Source organism: Mobula hypostoma, chromosome 16 (assembly GCF_963921235.1).
Source record: "Mobula hypostoma chromosome 16, sMobHyp1.1, whole genome shotgun sequence".
NCBI lineage: Eukaryota > Metazoa > Chordata > Chondrichthyes > Myliobatiformes > Myliobatidae > Mobula > Mobula hypostoma.
The window spans coordinates 42,176,845-42,197,657 of NC_086112.1; the positions used below are offsets into that span (position 1 = coordinate 42,176,845).

At 41.2% G+C, this 20,813-nt stretch overlaps 1 protein-coding gene across 4 annotated transcripts in view; it reads right to left on the bottom strand.

The window, feature by feature from the left end:
• frmd3 (FERM domain containing 3) overlaps positions 1-20,813 on the bottom strand; it is a 185,830-nt gene that overhangs the window by 36,641 nt on the left and 128,376 nt on the right. For 3 of the 4 annotated variants that reach the window (XM_063068798.1, XM_063068800.1, XM_063068796.1), the window contains 4 exons: positions 15,875-15,973; positions 11,984-12,072; positions 5,047-5,110; positions 894-982 (listed from right to left, as the gene is read on the bottom strand). In XM_063068798.1, the coding sequence (XP_062924868.1) occupies positions 894-982; positions 5,047-5,110; positions 11,984-12,072; positions 15,875-15,973 (341 nt within the window). The remainder of the gene's footprint in view (positions 1-893; positions 983-5,046; positions 5,111-11,983; positions 12,073-15,874; positions 15,974-20,813) is intronic. The other variant, XM_063068799.1, reaches the window with a different exon arrangement.

The window sequence follows — 20,813 nt, forward strand, 5'->3', positions numbered from 1 at the left end:
AGCTCACAGAATCAAACCTATCAGCCAGTGCCCCAGAATTCTATCTCATCATTTCAGGACATGCCACTTATATATTCAAACGGAATCCAAAATATTTAATTTTATACAATGCAATGTTAAAAAGCTTTGATACGTGGTGAATACAGTATATCTCCAGTTCTGTTGATTTACAGAAACATCAATTCTGTTTCTCTTTCTACATTGCTGTCTGACTATTCAAATGCTACTTCCTATTCCTAGTATCAACCTTTTTTTCCTATTTGCATTTGAGATTGATATATCCACAAATTGCAATTCAGTTAAGAACTAAAAATGGTAATAGTTTTCTTTCAGCCAGAAGTATTGGAATGATAGAACATCTGAAACAGGTTTCTGGATGAGTCTGATATCATAGTGCCAGAATTTTTCAACTCGCAAAACAAAGAAAGAAACGTTATACAACAACAAAGGCACTACTGAAATGTCAGTGAACAGTACACAATGCCAGAAAATGATTTAAATCTTTCCCACTGAATGTTAGTGAGTGATATTGGAATTATGTCCTATTGTTATTTCTGTGAGCAGCTCTTGCAGCTAATCTGAAGAGGCTATGAAAATATTCAACTCTAAAGAACACAGCCAATTCCGCACTCTCGCAACTTTCTTACAAAAAGCCCTGCACAAGCCTACTATAGCTACACCTTTCATTCTTCTAATATAGCCCTCAATATTGATCTCAAACTACTAAAATTATCCATAACAATTTTAATGCTAAAAGTAAACACATAAAGTTCTATACATTATTTTAAAAGTATACACAATCATAAAAGAGAGGGGAAAATATGGGATACATCTAAATAGGTTAAGAAAAGTTTCAGTATTGATTAAAACCATTTCACTAATTACAAACTCACTTGTAAAATGCTTGATTCTCCACACCACACTTCCAAAGATGTTTGCAAGCATCTGGTGTTGAGGTATGGTATGTCAGCACAATCTTCTTCTGAACATGTAAAATGAATGATATGATAAATATACATGAAAAAAGTATGATTATAAACGAACAAGATATACACTTGTTTTGAATATGTCTTAGATGAGCAAATCTGTTACCTATCAGTATCATCTTACAATGAGAACACTCATATTAAAAGATGCTGGCACCACCTTCATAAACTGATAATTCTTTTTGTGGATCAGTAGAGATTGAGAGATTATTTTTGTCTGATTATGTAGAGCTACGGGCACCAAAGCCAACATATATCATCCAAACATTTGCACAGCTGCACCCTTCAGAAGGGTCACATGAATAATGACCATACAATGAAGAGGTGGTCACAGCTGGCAGAGGAGAGGCTATGGGATTGCTTCGAGTCAGTGGACTGGGCTGTGTTCAAGGACGCAGAGGATCTGAACGAATACTCCACAGTTGCCACAGACTTTATAAAAGCAGATGGAAATGAGTGTATCCCCCCCAAAATCATTCAGAGTCTTCCCCAACTAGAAACCCTGGATGAACCATGAGATCCGCAATCTGCTGAGGGTCAGATCAGTGGCATTCAGGTCTGGCGACTAAGTAAAATACAAGAAGTCCAGGTACGATCTCCGGGGAGACATATCACATGCAAAGTGGCAATTCCAGACCAAACTTGGATCACTGAAGGACAGTTGTGGAAGGGCCTGAAGGCTATCACCTCCTACAAAATGAAACCAAGCCACATACATTAGGTGACAACAAGGTTTGCTCCCAGATGAGCTCAATGCCATTTATGCTCACTTTGACCATCAAAGTGCTGAAGCACCTACACAAACTCCCACAGACCTAATGACCCTGTGATTTCAGTCTCTGAGGCAATGTGAGAGCATCTTTCAGGAGGGAAACCCACAGAAAGCATCTGGACCAGATGGGGGATCCAGCCAATTGCTAAAGACCTGTAAAGATCAACTGACTGGAGTGTTCACCGATGTGTCAGCAGTCTGGGGTACCCACCTGCCTCAATTATACCAGTGCCTAAGAATAACGTAATGAGCTGCATCAGTGACTATAGTCTGGTAGCACTCACATCCACTGTGATGAAGTGCTTTGAAAGGTTAGTGATGAAACATTAACTCCTGCCTGAGAAGCAGTTTAAATCCACTCTAACTTGCCTGCTGTCATTACAGATCAACAGAAGATGCCATTTTATTGGCTCTTCACTCAACACTGGAACATCTGGACAGTGAAGGTGCATACATCAGGATGCTCCTTATTGGCTATTATTTAGCATTCAATACTATCATCCCCTCAAAACTAATCAATAAGATTCTAGACCTGAGCTTCAATACTTCCATGTGTAACTGATCCTCAATTTCCTCATTTGCAAACTCCAGTCAGTTCAGATTGGCAGCAACATCTCCTCCACAATCTCCATTGGCACAGGTGCACCACAAGGCTGGGTGCTTAGCCCTGATCTACTCGCCTTACACTCATGACTGTATGGCTAAGCACAGCTCCAATACCTTATTTAAGTTTGCTGATGACACCACTGTCATTGGCCGAATCAAAGGGGAAATGAATCAGGAGGGAGATTGAAGATTGGCTGAGTGGTGCCACAAGAACAAACTCTCACAAGACCAAGGAGCTGATTACTGACTTCAGGAGGAGGAAACCGGAGGTCCATGAGCCAGTCCTCATCAGGGGATCAGAGGTGGAGAGGGTCAACAACTTTAAATTCCTCAGTGTTATAATTTCACAGGACCTATCCTGGGTCCAGCACGTAAGTGCCATTATGAAGAAAGCAGTGCAGCACCTCTACTTTCTTATAAGTTTGTGAAGATTCAGCATATCATCAAAAACTTTGACAACTTTCTATAGATGTGCGGTGGAGAGTATATTGACTGGTTACATCATAGCCTGGTATAGAAACACCAATGCCCTTGAATGGAAACTCCCACAAAAAGTAGCAGATATGGCCTAGTCCATCACTGGTAAAGCCCTCCCTACTGCTAGGTACATCTACACAGAGCACTGTCGTAGGAAAGCAGCATCTATCATCAAGAACCCCTACCATCCAGGTCATGCTCCCTTCTCACTGTTGCCATCAAGAACATTGTACAGGAACCTCAGGTCCCACACCACAAGGTTCAGGAACAGCTATTAACCCTCAACCTTGAAGCAGAGGGGATAACTTCACTCAACCCATCACTGAAACATTCCTACAATCTATGGACTCACTTTCAAGGACTCTTCAACTCATGTTCTCAATATTTACTGTTTTTTTTAATTATTATTATTATTATTATTACTTTTTTCTGGTTTTTGTATTTGCACAGTTTGTTGGCTTTTGTATATTGGTTGTTTGTCCTGTTGGGTATGGTCTTTCATTGATTCTATTATATTTCCTGTTTTTACAGTGTATGCCCACAAGAATGAATCTCAGGGTTGTATACGCTGAAATATACACATGTTGTTTGATAATAAATTTACTTTAAACTTTGATCAAATTTGAAATCACTGGTTGTTTTTTACCACTCCTTTTCTGGTCGAAACTGAAGCTAACTCTTTTGTGTACTGTTGTTGCTCAGACCAGCAACTGGATCTAAGACCTTTCCACCCAATATGGCTCTCTGCCAGAAAACACCATTTTCATGAAATGAAATAATGAAGAAACAACACCATGAGACGTTAAGTATTATTTGTTTCCTAACTCACAGTGACTATAACTTCATGCATCTGATTTGTTATTATGTCGTTCATAACATTAAAGTTATTGTATTATTCTGTTTAGATTACAGCAGAATTTTTTCAAAATTAATCAAAAAAACTATTGTGGATCACATAAAACAGAAAATTAAGATCCAATTGAATAACAGGAGATTCTCTTTATTGAACTACCAATCTTCTAGATTCCGAGTTGTATGTAAATTGAGGGTTACCATCTTGCCTCAAAGGTTATTTATTTGTAACTTTAAACCCCAGTTTTGCATGGAGAGTACAGGCTGAAGTCACTATGCTTTACCAATTTAACAAGCCTCCATCTTCTTCCCCATCACAACTTAAATATGTTATGTACTGCCCCGGACAGTACCTGACCCAAATCCTCTGGATATGATCCACTACATAGTTGTGGGAGAAATATTTATTCCTGATCCACTTAAGGCCTCAGCTAGTTCAAATTCATAGCACAACGTAGTATTGTACCTAATTAATGATCCCGTTGTCCTGGTTTAATATAATTCCTTTGAATAATCCAAATGTTTCTTGTCATTAGTTCATTTGCATTTTCTTCCTACATTCAAATCTACTTATTTATGCCACAATGCAGCAAACTAATTTTAAAGCATATTAAAGTTTGAGTACTGTATATCCAAAGAAATATATACCTGCTGTTAGCTGTCGTTGTACTTCAGGTGAAAGATTAAGCTACATTTAACCTAATGAAGGCTGCAGCGGCTGTAGCTCCACTTTTTAGGACTTAATATGTCAACCAGAAAAATAATACATATTTCTAAAATGTTTCAGGATATTTGTGCATCTGGGGTATTACAAGTCATTTACTCTTTCATGCCAGGAACAGCCTGGATGTGAGGCTGATTATAGGACTACTTTTTAGCCAAGTGAAGGTCATTAGGTTTCTGATGTGTTTCATTGAAAAAGGCTGTGTGCAATAATTAAACAGCATCCTGCTTTTCTCATGGCACAGCTGCATCCACAATTCAGTAAGTGCTGATGATTAACCACCACATTAACTTCTTGGAATGTTAAAATGACAATTACTGCATACACACAGCGATAGGTTGCTGCCAATTTCTGCCATTTATATTATCCAAAATATGAGGTAAATAGGACAAAACCCCAATGCACCAACCTGGTTGACAGAAACAGGTGGAGATTTAATAATAATTTGTGGAGGAGGAAAGCATGATCTCATATTTACAGATGTAACCAACAACTCAATATGTTATATTATAAACGGTAAGTGACATGCTAAAGAACTTTACACAGAGGAAGCTGCTCAACCAGTGCTCTATAATGTCTGTTTTTGTCTTTTTCAAATAAAGGTACATGAACAAAAAGTAATGTCTGACTTCTTTCTGAAGGCCATGAACATGGAATGTCTTCCCACTGAACTTCAATTTGCTGACATCAGACCTGGAAAAGGAACAAAAACAAAATAGGAAGAATTGTACTACTAAACCACAAACTCACTACAAAATTCATTAAAATGCATTATTGATTTGCAGATCATAAATATGAAAGACAAAAATATTGAATGCCCATTATCTAAATTAATAGCAGAAGATGCTGAAAGGACTCAAAAGAGCAGGCTGCAAACGTAGAAAGAGAAAGTGAGCTAATCTTTCTGGACAACATCTTTTCATCAAGCTTGTATCAAAAAAAGTAATCGATTGCTTAATTCTATTTTTCTCTAGAGATGCTGTCAAGCCTATTTCCAAAAATTTTAGTATTATTTATCAAGAAAACACTAGTCCTGAAGAAGGGTCTTGGCCTGAAAATGTCGACTGTGTATTCATTTCCATAGATGTTGCCTGAGCTGCTGAATTCTTCCAGCATTTTGTATGCATTGCACTAGACCATATTATGGTTGCCCAGACCACACAATGCATTTGCTTCTCCCTCAATATCCATGGGGATGCAGAGTTCCTAATATCCCAGAGGTCGATCCCGATTCTGGGATCATTCTAAAAGATAGTTTAGTTTGTCAAAAACATTTCCCAGAATCAGATTTAGTATCACGAATGCATACCATGAATTTTGTTGTGTCAGCAATAAAGTGCAAGACATAAAAACTACTAAAAGTTATAAAATAAATATGCAAAGATAAATAATGAGGTTCACAAACTGTTCAGAAACCTGAAGGCTAGTAGATTTTCCTATTTTCCGCTATTTATAAATGTTTCAGAAAATCCATATCATTTAATAACTGAAAGCTAATATATTGAAACACTTTACCTTATGTACATTGCTATTAATGAGTAAGTTAAAAAGTAATCTATAGGTTCACTGAGGGACAAAGCCATATTTGAATGAATAGGGACAAACCAGATCCACTTGCCATGGCTCATGTACAGCCAAGGGGCCAAATGCAAAGTATTCAGCTCTTCATGTTGGAATGAGCAGGAACTGGTGTTTCATTCACTGCTGAGTCAATCAGTGGATAAGGAGCCAAAACGCATCACTATCTGACCTCCAACACTTTCCAGTACAGTATTTCATAATCCACATAAAAGCAGTACAGGCCTTCCCAAGACACTTTCTGCATTTAGTTTGAATACACCTAACTATTATCTTAATTTCATCAGCACTCTTTACATTGTAACAGAACTCTATTGTTGAACAGAAGTTTTGAAATTTGCAATTAATTCAGCATCAACAGCTGTATGGGGAAAGAAATGCAGATTCCCACCAACCTTTTAATAATGGTTTTCTAACTAACCTAGAACAGCTTATTCCTAATGTTACGTACCCCGTAACTGGGTTGCCAAACCAGCAGAAATGGATCACTCAGTTGGAGTCTGGAGTACTAGAACTAAGAAAGTTTTATTAAAGAAACAAGCAACACAGTAATCGAAAGGATAATAAATGCAACAATTCAACAATGATAACCACACATGTGCACAGAATTAAGATAACAGCATCAATCAAGCTCTATCGTTGTCTAGGGGTAAATGACCAATTTCAAAATGACTCAAAGTTCAGTCCAGTTTAGTAGTTCAGTTCGCAGTAATCGTTGTCATGGCGATGGACAAGGTGGGGAAGAGAGACATAGAATAGGAACAACTGATCATTCAGCACAGCTTCACTCACAGACCAGCGAGATGGCTCACAAACAGCATTTGGGCGGGTCCTTGGTGATGTCACCTGAGGTCACCGACTGTGACCCCTCCTCCAGATGCGGTCGATCCTCTGCAGTGAACCCGGCACCCAGGCAAGGGCGGACACACACCGGGTTCCCGCTGATCGTACCTTTCCACCCTTGTCGTTGTCCGGTACTTCTCACCCACTCGTGAGAAGCGCACCGCTTCCAGGGTCTCGTTACCTCGGGTGGCGTGTGTGTCTGTCTTAGCGAACCTGTCCCTTTTTATCCCCCTGCTGGGGTATCGCCTGTCCATCACTTCAAACAGTTCAGGGTTCAAAGGGGGGAGCCACTCCAGACAGCTCTTCCTCCCACATCCCTTCATTACACATCTCCAGACGCTGCTCCATTGTTCCTTATCTCTCCTTCCCCTGAGGGCAGGTGGCAGACCAACTGCTGATGCCACTGATGCTAGCCCAGGCCAGCAAACATCTTAATTTTATGTGTATTCTCGTAACACTTCCCCCCTTTAAGGATTTTTACCGGGAGGTAAAAATTACAAACATGACTACATTATCTGATACATACACAATATACATCTTTAACAGTTATTTAGCTAATACAGAGAATTTGAAGCTGTCAATACCTTGACAGACAGTCATCACATTTTCTGTTCCTTTTACACGTGTTATTAATAATCCCTTAGACCAGGCTCCAACTCAGCAAACTTCATAGTGGCCAAAAACACTGATGAATTGCGACCAATGTAACCTCTCATTTGGTTTTGTCCCGGACCACAACAACAAGGGTCGTCCCATTCCGACTCAATTTTCCCTCGCAAGGGCTTAGTAGGAGGGGGACGGGTATTGACCGCAGAGTTATTGCAAAACTTCCTGCAGTACCCCACCATCTCCAAAAGCCTTCTGAGGGCCCTCTTGTCTGTCGGGGTTGGGAGGTCAGCGATAGCCTGCACTGTAGCTTGCATCACTGCCAGCTGCCCCTGTGTCACCACAATTCCCAGGTAAGTGACATTCGTGTGGCCGAATTCATTTTTTCCAAGGTTCACTATCAAGCTGGCTTCAGACAGCCGTGTTAAATTGCCAATACACACCTCTGTGTTCATCAGCCCTTTAGTCACTGAGTTACTCAAAAAATATGGGTGTTGTTTACTTGGCCGCCCTATTGTAACAGACATAACCCAACGTCCCAGTTCTTTGCATTTCCTCGGGACAATCAAACACATGGGTGCGAGTCGTTTAATTACTCCTTCGGGGATTAAGGGAGAGACCTTATCAGTAGACCTGGCCAAAACAATAGCCTTCTCCCATCTGACCGATCCCATCCTAATCTTTTCAAAATGGTTTTTTCCTCTTAGCAAGGGGCCCCTAGCTTCATTGATTTCCACGCTAACACCGACTAGGTTTGTTAGCATATCAAAAGCCGGTGACCGTCTCAGTTCGCGTCGGTCATGATCAATAACATTTTTCCCCCTGGGCAGCCGGTAACTCTCTTTCATGATTCCACCAACTGTTTCCTCCAGCACCGCAAAATGTCCACCGGGGGGTACCTCGTGGGCCATGTTAAAAACCTCATCCCCATAACTCTTTTGCACCACCCCCCACTCCTCATCTGCGGATGCTGTACTTGATTTCCCTTTCTTCCTTAGCACTTCCTCGTCCGCACAATAGCTTGTCAAGGCTGTGTCAGAGAGAGCGGTCTCGGCCAAAACCATCAGCCCCTCGTCTCGCTCCTGCGTCTGCACAAATTCTTTCCTGGCTACTGCTACGTCCGTCCCAGCTCCCTCACTACCTCTTATCTCACTACACCCTGTCTCATACAAGGTTGGCAGAAATGTTTCAGCCAAGTTCACCATCGCGGGCGGGGCCTCCATGCTGGCAGGCTGACCCGTCAATCTCACGACTGGGAACACGATTCCTCCGGCGATGTCATTACCGAGCAAGACTTCCACGTCTTTCATCGGTAATTCGGACCTCACCCCAATCGTGACTAGTCCAGAGACCAGGTTGCTCTGTAAATGTATCTGGTGCAAAGGGACTGACTCTGTCCCTTCCCCAACACCTTTGACCTCTACCTCCCCAGTCTGGGTCTCTGAGCTAAACTCTAATACACTCTTCAGTATTAGTGACTGACACGCTCCCGTGTCTCTCCAGATCCGCACTGGAACTGGTTTTAACCTTTTTTTCATTGACACCAGTCCGGCCGAGATAAACCTCTCGCGCCCTTCCTGGACTTTTTCAGACCTGTCCTTCCCTAGCGGTTCGCTTAACAGCTCAATACAGCCATTCAAAATTTCCGCTTTTCCTTTCCCCGTCTCCTTCCTTGGGGCAAAGCACCTGGACGCAAAGTGTCCGACTTTCCCACAATTATAACAGACGACCCCAGGAGACTTCCTACCAGGCTGCTCCCGGTCTACCTTATCCTTTTCACTAGTCCCCGGCTTACTTTCTGACTTTTCCGGCGGACTCTCCCCGCCGTCCTGACTACCCTTCTGGTAGCCTTTACTCGGGGCAACCTTCATTTTATGCGTCAACGCATACTCATCCGCTAACTTAGCAGTTGCGGCTAACGTGGCTGCCTCTTTCTCATCGAGGTAGGGTCTCATACCCTCAGGGACACAACCTTTAAACTGCTCAATCAGAATCAGTTGCAGCAGTCTGTCATAATCCCCCTCTACCCCCTTCGAGGCGCACCAACGCTCACAATATGTTTGCATCTCGCGAGCAAACTCCAAATACGTGCGGTCCCACCGCTTCCTCGCATTCCGGAACCTCTGCCGGTATGCCTCCGGGACCAACTCATAAATCCTGAGGATGGCCTCCTTCACCACCTCATACTTCTGGGCATCTTCCGCGGATAAAGCGGAGTAAGCTTGTTGGGCCTTCCCTTTCAGTACACTCTGAAGTAAGACAACCCACTTATCCCTCGGCCAGTCCTGACTTATAGCTACTTTTTCGAAGTGGAGAAAGTACCGATCCACATCGGTATCGTCAAATGGGGGAACCAGCCTAACCTCCTGGGTCGCCCGGAACCCTCCACCTTGGTTCGGCACGAGCCCCTGCTCGGCCCTTATCTTTAACTTCTCCAGCTCAAATTCCCTTTCCCTCTGTTTCTCCTCTCTCTCCAACTGTCTGTCCCTCTCTCTCTCTTCTCTCTCCAACTGTCTGTCCCTCTCCTGCCTTTCTAACTCTCTCTCTTTCTCCTGCCTTTCTAACTCTCTCTCTTTCTCCTGCCTTTCTAACTCTCTCTCTTTCTCCTGCCTTTCTAACTGCTTCTCTTCGTGTTCTAACTGCCGTACCCGGAACTCGTGCTCGAGTCTCAGTTTTTCAAGCTGTACCTGTACCGCGTCTCCAGCAGGTTTTTCAATAGACACCACCCCCAGCTCACCTTGGGGAAACACACCTTTAGATACATAGTGCTCTACAATAGCTCTGTGTATCTCCTCTCTCCTCATTGTCGACTTCACCTTAGCAAGATTCACCCGTTTGGCCACAGCTATCAATTCCGATTTCCTGGCATCCTCTAATGCCTCCAAGGTCGGCGCCTTTATAAATTCCTCAACCTCCATTTCTGCTGTTTGTCTTTTCTTTCTTTCGGGAATTTTAACCCAATCAATTTACTCCGTCCCAAATTTAGCGTTCAAAATCGCGGACGAGAACCCCACTTATGTTACGTACCCCGTAACTGGGTTGCCAAACCAGCAGAAATGGATCACTCAGTTGGAGTCTGGAGTACTAGAACTAAGAAAGTTTTATTAAAGAAACAAGCAACACAGTAATCGAAAGGATAATAAATGCAACAATTCAACAATGATAACCACACATGTGCACAGAATTAAGATAACAGCATCAATCAAGCTCTATCGTTGTCTAGGGGTAAATGACCAATTTCAAAATGACTCAAAGTTCAGTCCAGTTTAGTAGTTCAGTTCGCAGTAATCGTTGTCATGGCGATGGACAAGGTGGGGAAGAGAGACATAGAATAGGAACAACTGATCATTCAGCACAGCTTCACTCACAGACCAGCGAGATGGCTCACAAACAGCATTTGGGCAGGTCCTTGGTGATGTCACCTGAGGTCACCGACTGTGACCCCTCCTCCAGATGCGGTCGATCCTCTGCAGTGAACCCGGCACCCAGGCAAGGGCGGACACACACCGGGTTCCCGCTGATCGTACCTTTCCACCCTTGTCGTTGTCTGGCACTTCTCACCCACTCGTGAGAAGCGCACCGCTTCCAGGGTCTCGTTACCTCGGGTGGCGTGTGTGTCTGTCTTAGCGAACCTGTCCCTTTTTATCCCCCTGCTGGGGTATCGCCTGTCCATCACTTCAAACAGTTCAGGGTTCAAAGGGGGGAGCCGCTCCAGACAGCTCTTCCTCCCACATCCCTTCATTACACATCTCCAGACGCTGCTCCATTGTTCCTTACCTCTCCTTCCCCTGAGGGCAGGTGGCAGACCAACTGCTGATGCCACTGATGCTAGCCCAGGCCAGCAAACATCTTAATTTTATGTGTATTCTCGTAACACTAACTTTAGGATGATGTTCTAAACGTATTCACCAGAGAAAACAGTTGCTTTCTCAGCTGTATCAAACTCTTTATTCACCTTAAACATCTCAATTGTAACTCCACTTATTTCTCATTTTAAAAGAATGATAATCCTTTCACTTGTCCACTCATTGCCAAATGTATTATTTCCTTTGGCAACCACAACGCTGAGATTCAGCTCATTCTTCATCCAACCCAAACGGTACCATAACCTGATCTGAGAGCCTGTGGTTCGATGGTGTCAGGGTAGTCTAATGATGTATCTAAACTGGGAATGCCCTGCAATCAATGACCCTTATGTTTAATATCAATACAAGGAGATATGAAAAAATATTTGCCAATAAAACCACTTATCATGAAGTGGAAAATAAATCCCAGATCCATTTATGTGGGTATAATGCCAACTGAATTCCTTGTACATATAAAAGGTTTTGGCTTCATGACCTGTTACACCACAATTATGCCACAGATAAAACATTTCTTACAATACAAACCCCAGTAGCACAAGGGGATTTTGGTTCACCTTATTGGCAGCAAAATATAAAACAATGTCATACTCAAGTGAAATAGATACAGATATAAATACAGGTATTGCTAATTAAAATGTTCTTCAACCCCCAGATAGAAGCTAGTAATGTTTACCATTTTAGGAGGTGGATCCGTTTATTCCCTTGGAACACGACAAAACCTGTGGCAGTGAACCCTATGAAAGCTGTAGCTCCCGAAGAATCCTTAAAAGGTAAAAGACAAATAGTCACAATCTTTCAAAAGATTATATCCTATAAAGGCTTAAAATTTTCCTCAGTAAGTTATTGTACCCACTGTTTCAAATGTAGGGTTAATCTACATACACCACATAAGTCCGTTCCCCCCTCACTGAACCCAGAGAAGATTGATTGGGTGAATTCAATAATACCCAGTAGCATAAACCTCTGTAGTTATTCTATTGTCAGAAATAGATTCTTGGCAAATTAACAGCGAAATTTTCACAAACTTTCTCTAAATCTGATGTTTTTCCCCACAAACTTTCTCCAAATTTAATTTTTTCACATACTAATAAGTACAAAATTGTTATCAAACTATTCAACTCCAGGACATTTAGATGTTGAATGAATAGAAAATTTCCTGTATTTTTAGTTGGCTTTTTTGACATGAAATCATGAGTCGTCATGAATCAAAATATAATTAGAAACTAGGCAACGTAGTAAAATTCTGATTACCATATTGTCAAACACAGAGAACCTAGAATACTGATATAGAATACTCTTCCCTTCATATGACATCAATATCAAATTCTAAGTTTTGATTAATGTGTAGATTCCATTTGCACTGATTGGCAAATGCAGCTTTTGATTTAAGTCCATTCAACTAAATTAAACTTGCAACATTGATATCAGAACTGAGAAGTAATAATAAATATCATGAATGACTGAATTTGATTCAATACTTTCCTTCTTAAAAAAAACAAGGGTGATATAATGTAAGTTTTTATACAATAAACTAGGTTGAACAGTTACACAGAGAGATGGTGCACTAGACCATGCAGATTTAGCTGGTGGCTCCATAAAAAAAGGTACTTAAGATTTTCCTACATTTCTTGCTCTACTATTTTGAAAGTAGGTTTAATTTATTTATTTTAGCATGTTAACTAGCCATCTTACCACCACTCCCGTGCTCCCCAGAATCAGCTTTAATATCATTGGCATATGTTGCGAAATTTGTTGTTTTCTGGCAGAGTACATTGCACTACATAATAAAAATATAATATAATAAGTATATAAAAAATAAATTACAGAAAAAAGAGGGGGAAAAAAGTTACTGAGGTAGTATTCATGGGTTCCTTGTTCATTCAGAAAACCAATGGGAGAGGGGAAGAAGCTGTTCCTGAAACATCGAGCGTGTGTTATCAGGCTCATGTACCTCCTCCTTGACGGTAGCAATGAGAAGAGGGCATGTTCTGGATGCCACCTTTTTGAGACAAAGCCTTTTGAAGATGTCCTGGATGCTGGAGAGCCTAGTGCCTTTGATACAGCTGGCAGAATTTACAACTTTCTGCAGCTTTTTCTGACCCTGTGCAGTGGCCCCTCCATACCAGACATGTCGCGACAAGTTAGAATGCTCTCCATGGTACATCTGTAGAAATTTGCAAGTGTCTACAGTGACATACCAAATCTCCTCAAACTCCTAGTGAAATACAGCCATTGCTGTGATTTCTCTGTAAATGTATCAATATGTTGGGCCCAGGATAGATCCTCAGAGATGCTATCATTAAGGAATTTGAAATTGCTCACTCTTTCCACTTCCGATCCCTCGATGGGGACTGGTTTCTTCGACTTCTCCTTCCTGAAGTCCACAACCAATTCCTTACTCGTATAACGTTGAGTGCAATGTTGTGCTGCGAATCCACTCAACCAGCTGATGTATCTTGCTCCTGCAGGCCTCCTCATCGCCATCTGAAATTCTGTTAACAATAGTTGTGCCGGCGGCAAATTTACTGTATAGATGGTGATTGAACTGTGCAGAACCGCACAATTGTGGGTGTAGAGAGAGCAGAGCAGTGAGCTAAGCACACTTCCTTGAAGTGTACCACTTCAGTGACTGTCAGTGATGAGGAGATGTTATTCCTGATGCACACTGACTATGGTCTCCCAATGAGGAAGCCAGTTGCAGAGGAAGGTACAAAGGGACAGGCTTTGGAGCTTGTTGATTAGAAATGATTGTGTTAAATGCTAAGCTGTAGTCAATAAACAGCAGCCTGACATAGGTATTGCTGTTGTCCAGGTGACACAAGGCCAAGCGGAAAGCCAGTGAGATTTCATCTGCTGCAGACCTACTGTGGTGATCGGCAAATTGGCGCGGCTCCAGGTCCTTGCTTCAGCAGGAGATGATTCTAGCCATGACTAATCCCTCTAACCACTTCATCACCACAGATGTGAGTGCCACTGAACAATAGTCATAGCTACCAATTAAGCACACCCTGCTCTTCTTGGGCACTGGTATGATTGTCATCCTTTTGAAGCAGGTGGAAACCTCTGACTGTAGCAGTGAGACATTGAAGATGTCCTTGAACACTCCTGTCCTGGACACTACAAAGTCTTGGTTGCAGTGGGAGGGGAATGGGCAAGGTTATTCTATTATATAATAGGCAGTGTGGCCTGACATACTTCATGTCAGGTTCAGCTGCTTCACACTAGTCAAAGCACGTCTAATGTAGCCCTTTTCAACCGGTACATTTAATGTCAGAGAAATGTATACAGTATACATCCTGAAATTCTTTTTCAAGTGAATGGGGTCTCAAAACTTCACAAAATGCAAATTAAGTTTATTTAGTATATTTTAATTAATACCATTGTTTTAATTAATTTGCATAATTTTAATGTGGTTTCAAATTATATTTTTTGTTTCTTTATATTGCTTAATTTTGTAAAAGCTCTATATCGGTCTGGAAATGTCTCTGATCACTAGAGACTTTTAGAAACAATAGAAAAGGCAGAAAGTACAAAAATCGTATCTAAAATAGTCCGAAACAGTTTTATGAGTGAGAGGAATTTAGTGTTACTAAACAAAATGTACATTTGTACAAGGGAAATTACTGAGAATAAAAGCTGATTAAACCCTTGGAGTAGAAGGCTGGCCCGTAATTTTAAAAGAGGGTGCTATGGAGATGATAAATGTTTTAACTGTTGCATTTCCCCATATTTTACGATGGTTCACTGTGGATTGTAAAATTTGAAATGTGAAAGAAATGTTCAAGAAAGGAGAGAGAGAAAAAACAGGCAAAATTCTTGAACTTGTTATTAGGATTCTTGCATCAGGACACAAAATAATAACAATTTGGTTAAAGAAAAAATTTGACAAACTATTACAAATATCTTTAACTAGCCATATAGATAACGATACAGTGCATTTCCTCTTTCAGAAAACACTTAATAATGTGACACATCAGAGATTGTTATGCAAGATTAAAGTATTTTGGATAGGAGATAATATACTAGCATATTCTAAGGATAGGTTAACAAAACAAATAAATTTAGGAATAAATAGTTCACTTTTGTGTTAGCAAAACTGCTGTAAATAACAATACATAAACTTTAGCTGATTACATTCTGTGTCATACAAACTGAAGGTCTTCTCACTGATACATAAGCAATTCGTAGGTTTGGAAGGGCAAATAGTCTGAAGCCAATTTCCCTAGTTCTAAGCTCTGGAACTGGGTTGTTGAGTTTCAAAATTAACAAAATATTTATTTATTTCCAAAAAGAAATGAATTCTACTGTCTTATCATTGTCTGGAGTTATTCAAACCTAGGGCAATAAGCTTAATGTCGTGAGGTTCATGTTTCATGAATAAAAAAGTATTCAGGGATTGAGTAGGCAGGAAGGTCACATTTGATCCATGTTTTATAAAGAGATGAACTGATGTGCCTGTTAGCCTATTTTTGAAAATGCAGAAAAGTCATTGGAAATAATTATCAGAATCAGCATGTACTGCATTTGATAAAATGTGAAACCTAAATTTTAAAGAGTAACTTACGGAATGCTGGAAACACTGGCTGGGGATTTCCTCGGAGCTGGTCCCTCTCCGCCGTACTTCTGGAGAAGTTACGGCGGCCTGTTTGCACGAAAACACTGGCTGGGTTTAGGAGTAAAGGGAAAATGAGTTATGGATGGGAGACTTAAATTTGGTTTTAGGTTGTAATGTATTTAATGATTCTAGGTGAACAGGTTAGTTACTAATTAAGCATCTTCAGTTACTTTTACTGGAATTTATCTAACATTTAAACATTAGGGTGAATAGATTTAGAGATGTAAATGTATTCTAAAGTCTCATGACAATGATTTTAGTTATTTAGTTTAGTAATCCTTAGGACTCACTTGAAAGTATTTTATACAAATGGAACAAGAATAGAAAAAAAACAAGTGATATAATGAAAACAAGGTCAAGACAAACAAAATGGAATGAAGTCTAAAATGTTCAAAATAGTAAACTGTTCAATGTCTGCTAAGGTGTTCAGAAGGTTTCAAAAGGTTCTGCAAAAATCATATGATAGAGCTCCATCTTTGTCACAAAAATAAAAAGTCACTTGAGTCTCTTTTATGGAGCAGTCATTTATGAAAGTTTTATTTCACCATATACCTGCGGATAACATGGAGTTCACGTCCTACAATGACCTCCAGTTTTTTAGATGTCCACTTACAGGCCTATCCAAAAGCATCAAAGAGGCTTCTGACATTCCCCTTCCCAAGTTTTCTTTTCCTATCTTAAAGTGCCCCGGTCCTGCACAGCCCATTCTATCTTTGCCCAAAATCCACAGGCAGAACTGCTTTGGTAGATCCATTGTTCCAGCCTGCTCTTGCCCCACCAGACTTATGTCTTCCTACCTTGACACTGGTGCTCTTTTGTCCAGTCCTTTCACATTAATATCCATAACTCTTTTGATGGTCTCTGTCTCTTTGAACATTTGCATTTGCTTGATCCCAGCAGAATTATCTCTACCATGACTGTACAAACCCTTTACGTATCCATCCTAAATCTTGATGGTTTGAGGGTTCCTCACATCTCACTTTAAACACAGGAACACAGAAAAACTACAGCACAATACAGGCCCTTCGGCCCACAAAGCTGTGCCAAACATGTACTTATTTTAGAAATTACCTCAGGTTACCCATAGTGCTCCATTTTTCTAAGCTCCATGTACCTGTCCAGGAGTCTCTTAAAAGATCCTATTGTATCCATTTCCACCACAGTCGCCAGCATCCCATTTCACGCACTCACCAATCTGCATAAAAAACTTAACCCTGACATCCCCTCTGTACCTACTTCCAAGCACCTTAAAACCATGCCCTCTTGTGTTAGCCATTTCAGCCCTGAGAAAAAGTCTCTGACTATCCACACAATCAATGCCTCTCATCATCTTATACACCTCTATCTGGTCACCTCTCATCCTCCGTCGCTCCAAGGAGAAAAGGCCAAGATCACTCAACCTATTCTCATAAGGCATGATTTAGCAGAGATCCAACCAGTTCCATTCTATCAGCACATCCATTTGCCTGGCTGGATATGTTCTCCTATTGAATAATCTCTCTTACAACTCCACTCACTTTCTCCAGGCCATAGGTGTAGTAGCAATGGGCACTCGTATGGGACCAGGCCATACCAATAATTTTGTGGAGTATGTGAAATGGTCTTTGTTTCAATTCTACCCAGGCCCACTCCTTCAACTGTTTTTCTTGTACATACATGTCTATACTGATGCTGCAACTGAACATGTAGAACTCGACAATTTTATTACTTTAGATATTAGCTTCATCCCTACTCTTGCCTTCACATGATCTATCTCTGATTCTTCTCTACATTCTCTAGATGTCTCTGTTTCCATCTCAGGAGCGAGGCTAGCTACAAGTATCCATTACATAAGACCATACGGTATAGGAGCAGACTTAGGCCATTTTGACCCATCAAGCCTGCTCCGCCATTTCATCATGGCTGATCCATTTTACCTCTCAGCCCCAATCTCTTGCTTTTTCCCCATATCCCTTCATGCTCTGACTAATCAAGAGTCTACCAACCTCTGCCTTAAATGTACATAAAGACTGAGCCTCCACAGTTGCCTGTGGCAAAGAATTCCACAGATTCACCACGCTATGGCTAAGGAAATTCTTCCTCATCTCAGTTCTAAAAGGATACCCCGCTTTTCTGAGGCTGCGTCCTCAGGTCTTAGACTCTACTACCACAGGAAACATTCTCTCCATATCTACTCTATCAAAACCTTTCACCATTCTATAGGTTTCAATGAGGTCAGCCCTCATCCTTCTGAATTCTAGTAAATACAGACCCAGAGCCATCATACGCTCTTCATATGACAAGCCATTCAATCCTAGAATCATTTTCGTGAACCTCCTTTGTACCCTCTCCAGTTTCAGCACATCCTTTCTAAGACAAGGGGCCCAAACCTGCTCACAATACACAAGTAAGGCCTCACCAGTGCCTTATAAAGTTTCAGCATTACCTCCTTGCTTTTTTAATTCTAGTCATCTTGAAATGAATGCTAATATCACATTTGCCTTCCTCATCACAGACTCAATTTGCAAATTAATCTTTAGAGAGTCCTGCACAAGGACTCCCAAGTTTGTATCTCCTCTCCATTTGGAAAATCAGCCCTTTCATTTCTTCTACCAAAGTGCAAGACTATACACTTCCTGTCACTGTATTCCATCTGCCATTTCTTTGCCCTTTCTCCTACGCTGTCTAAGTCCTTCTGTAGTCTCTCTATTTCTTCAAAACTGCCTGCCCCCACTTATCTTCATATCATCTGCAAACTTTGCAACAAAGCCACCAATTCCATCATCCAAATCACTGACAGACAGAATCATTCCCAACACAGACCCCTGTGGAACACCACTAGTCACAGACAGCCAGCCAGAAAGGCTCACTTTATTCCCACTCTTTGCCTCCTGTCAATCAGCCACTGCTTTTTACATGCTAGAATTCTTTCCTGTAATACCATGGGCTCATAGTTTGTTAAGTAGTCTCATATGTGATACCTTGTCAAAGGCCTTCTGAAAATCCAGGTGTACAACATCAACCAATTCTCCTTTGTCTATCTTGCTTGTAATTTCTTCAAAGAATTCCAACAGATTTGTCAGGCAAGCTTTTCCCTTAAGGAAACCATGCTGATTACAGCCTATTTTATCATGTGCCTCCAAGTGCCCTGGCACCTCATCCTTAATAATCGACTTCAATCCTACTAAGTCCCAAAGCTATTATTTTTCTTTCCACCCAGCCTCCTGTAAGGACTCTATTCTTTTCTTCCAATTTCTCTGTCTCCATTTGTATTTGTTTCAAAGATTAAAATTTCCATACATCTGCCTCTGAAATGTGTTCCTTCTCCCTGACCATTGCTTTCCCTCTACCATTGTGAACAAAGCTCCTGTGGGTATCTCATCCATCTCCTGCAACTCTTCTGTCAGCCTGACTCCATTGGTTAAGAATAAGGATATATTTTCTTGGTCCTCACCCTCACCAGCCTCTGCATTCAATAGAATGCTCTCCTCAATTCCTGCCACCTTCAGAGAATTACAGTTATATTACTGAGTGATTTTTGTGTGATTTTCTCACTTATGGACCAAATCGACTGATGTGTGAAAATGGAAGGCCTGTATTGCTTTCCGTGCTCACAGAGTGGTTTCTTCTACGCTGGAGATTTGGTGACCACTTTGCAGTATACCTGTGTTCAATCCACAGGGACGACTTTTCAGAGTTCAAAGTAAAATTTATTATCAGAGTACATACACGTCACCACACACAACCCTGAGATTCTTTTTCAGCGGGCGTACTCAGCAAAAGCTATAGAACAGTAATTATAAACAGAATCACATTTCCTGTTTACTCTCATCCCACTTCCACCCTGAAATATCAGTCTGTGGCCTCCTGTAGCACAACAGCGAAACTCAACACAAGCTCGAGGCACAGCAGCTCATCTTCTGTCTGAGCACTTTGCAATCAACATTGAATTTTACAATTTCAGGTAACCTGTCGTAAATTGTCCATCTGACATTGGCAAGGCAATATCTGTCTCTGAAAGTGGAGGACACAGTGGCCTGACATTAACCAGCTCTACATTTTGCAGGTTCTACATTTTTCACTAGGTTCCTTTGCCTATGCCCTCACTCCCTAACCACTCCCATTCGTGCTGATTTGATAACCTTGTTTACAGTTAATCCCCATGCTTACCATGACTTTACCCCATCAGAGACACCCCCGCCCCAACTGCAGTACCCTCCCTCCAGCCTTGCAAGCTTCTCTTTGCTCCTTCCCAGTTCTGACAAAACTTTAACGCTGTTTTATTTCCCACATATACAGCCTGACCTGCTGAGTATTTCCAGTGTTTTCTACTTTTACTTTGGATTTCCATCATCTGCAGTTTTGTTTTGTTTCCCACTTTCTCCTCTGTTCAACAGTTGCTTATCTAGGAAAGGAAGTGACCAATCTGAATCCATTTTCACTGGATTTATGTTCAAGGTAAGATCAGCATTTACTGCCCATCTCTAACTGCACTTGAGAAGGTGAGTCCACTTACTGAACCACCGCAGTCCTTCTGATGAAAGTACACCCCCTTCCCCTCCCTGTGGAGTACGGATTCTAGAATTTAGACCCAACAATCATGAAGGAACAGCAATCTTACTTCTTTGTCAACATGCAACACGGAGGGAAACCTGCAAGTATTAGCATCATCGTACACTCACTGCCCTTGCTGTTCCTCGTGGTGGAGATACTGAGCTTGGGATATTCCTCTGGAGTAGCCTAGGTAACTACAGTGCAGTTTGCTACAGTTACACTCTAAACACTGAGCGCCAGTAGTGAAGGAAATTAATATTTAGAGCAGTGGGTGGTAATTAGACTTATGGGTTAATAATGGTAGTCCACAATGGTGGCAAGTAAGTGTTATTAACAGAGAAAGCTAAACTGAGGT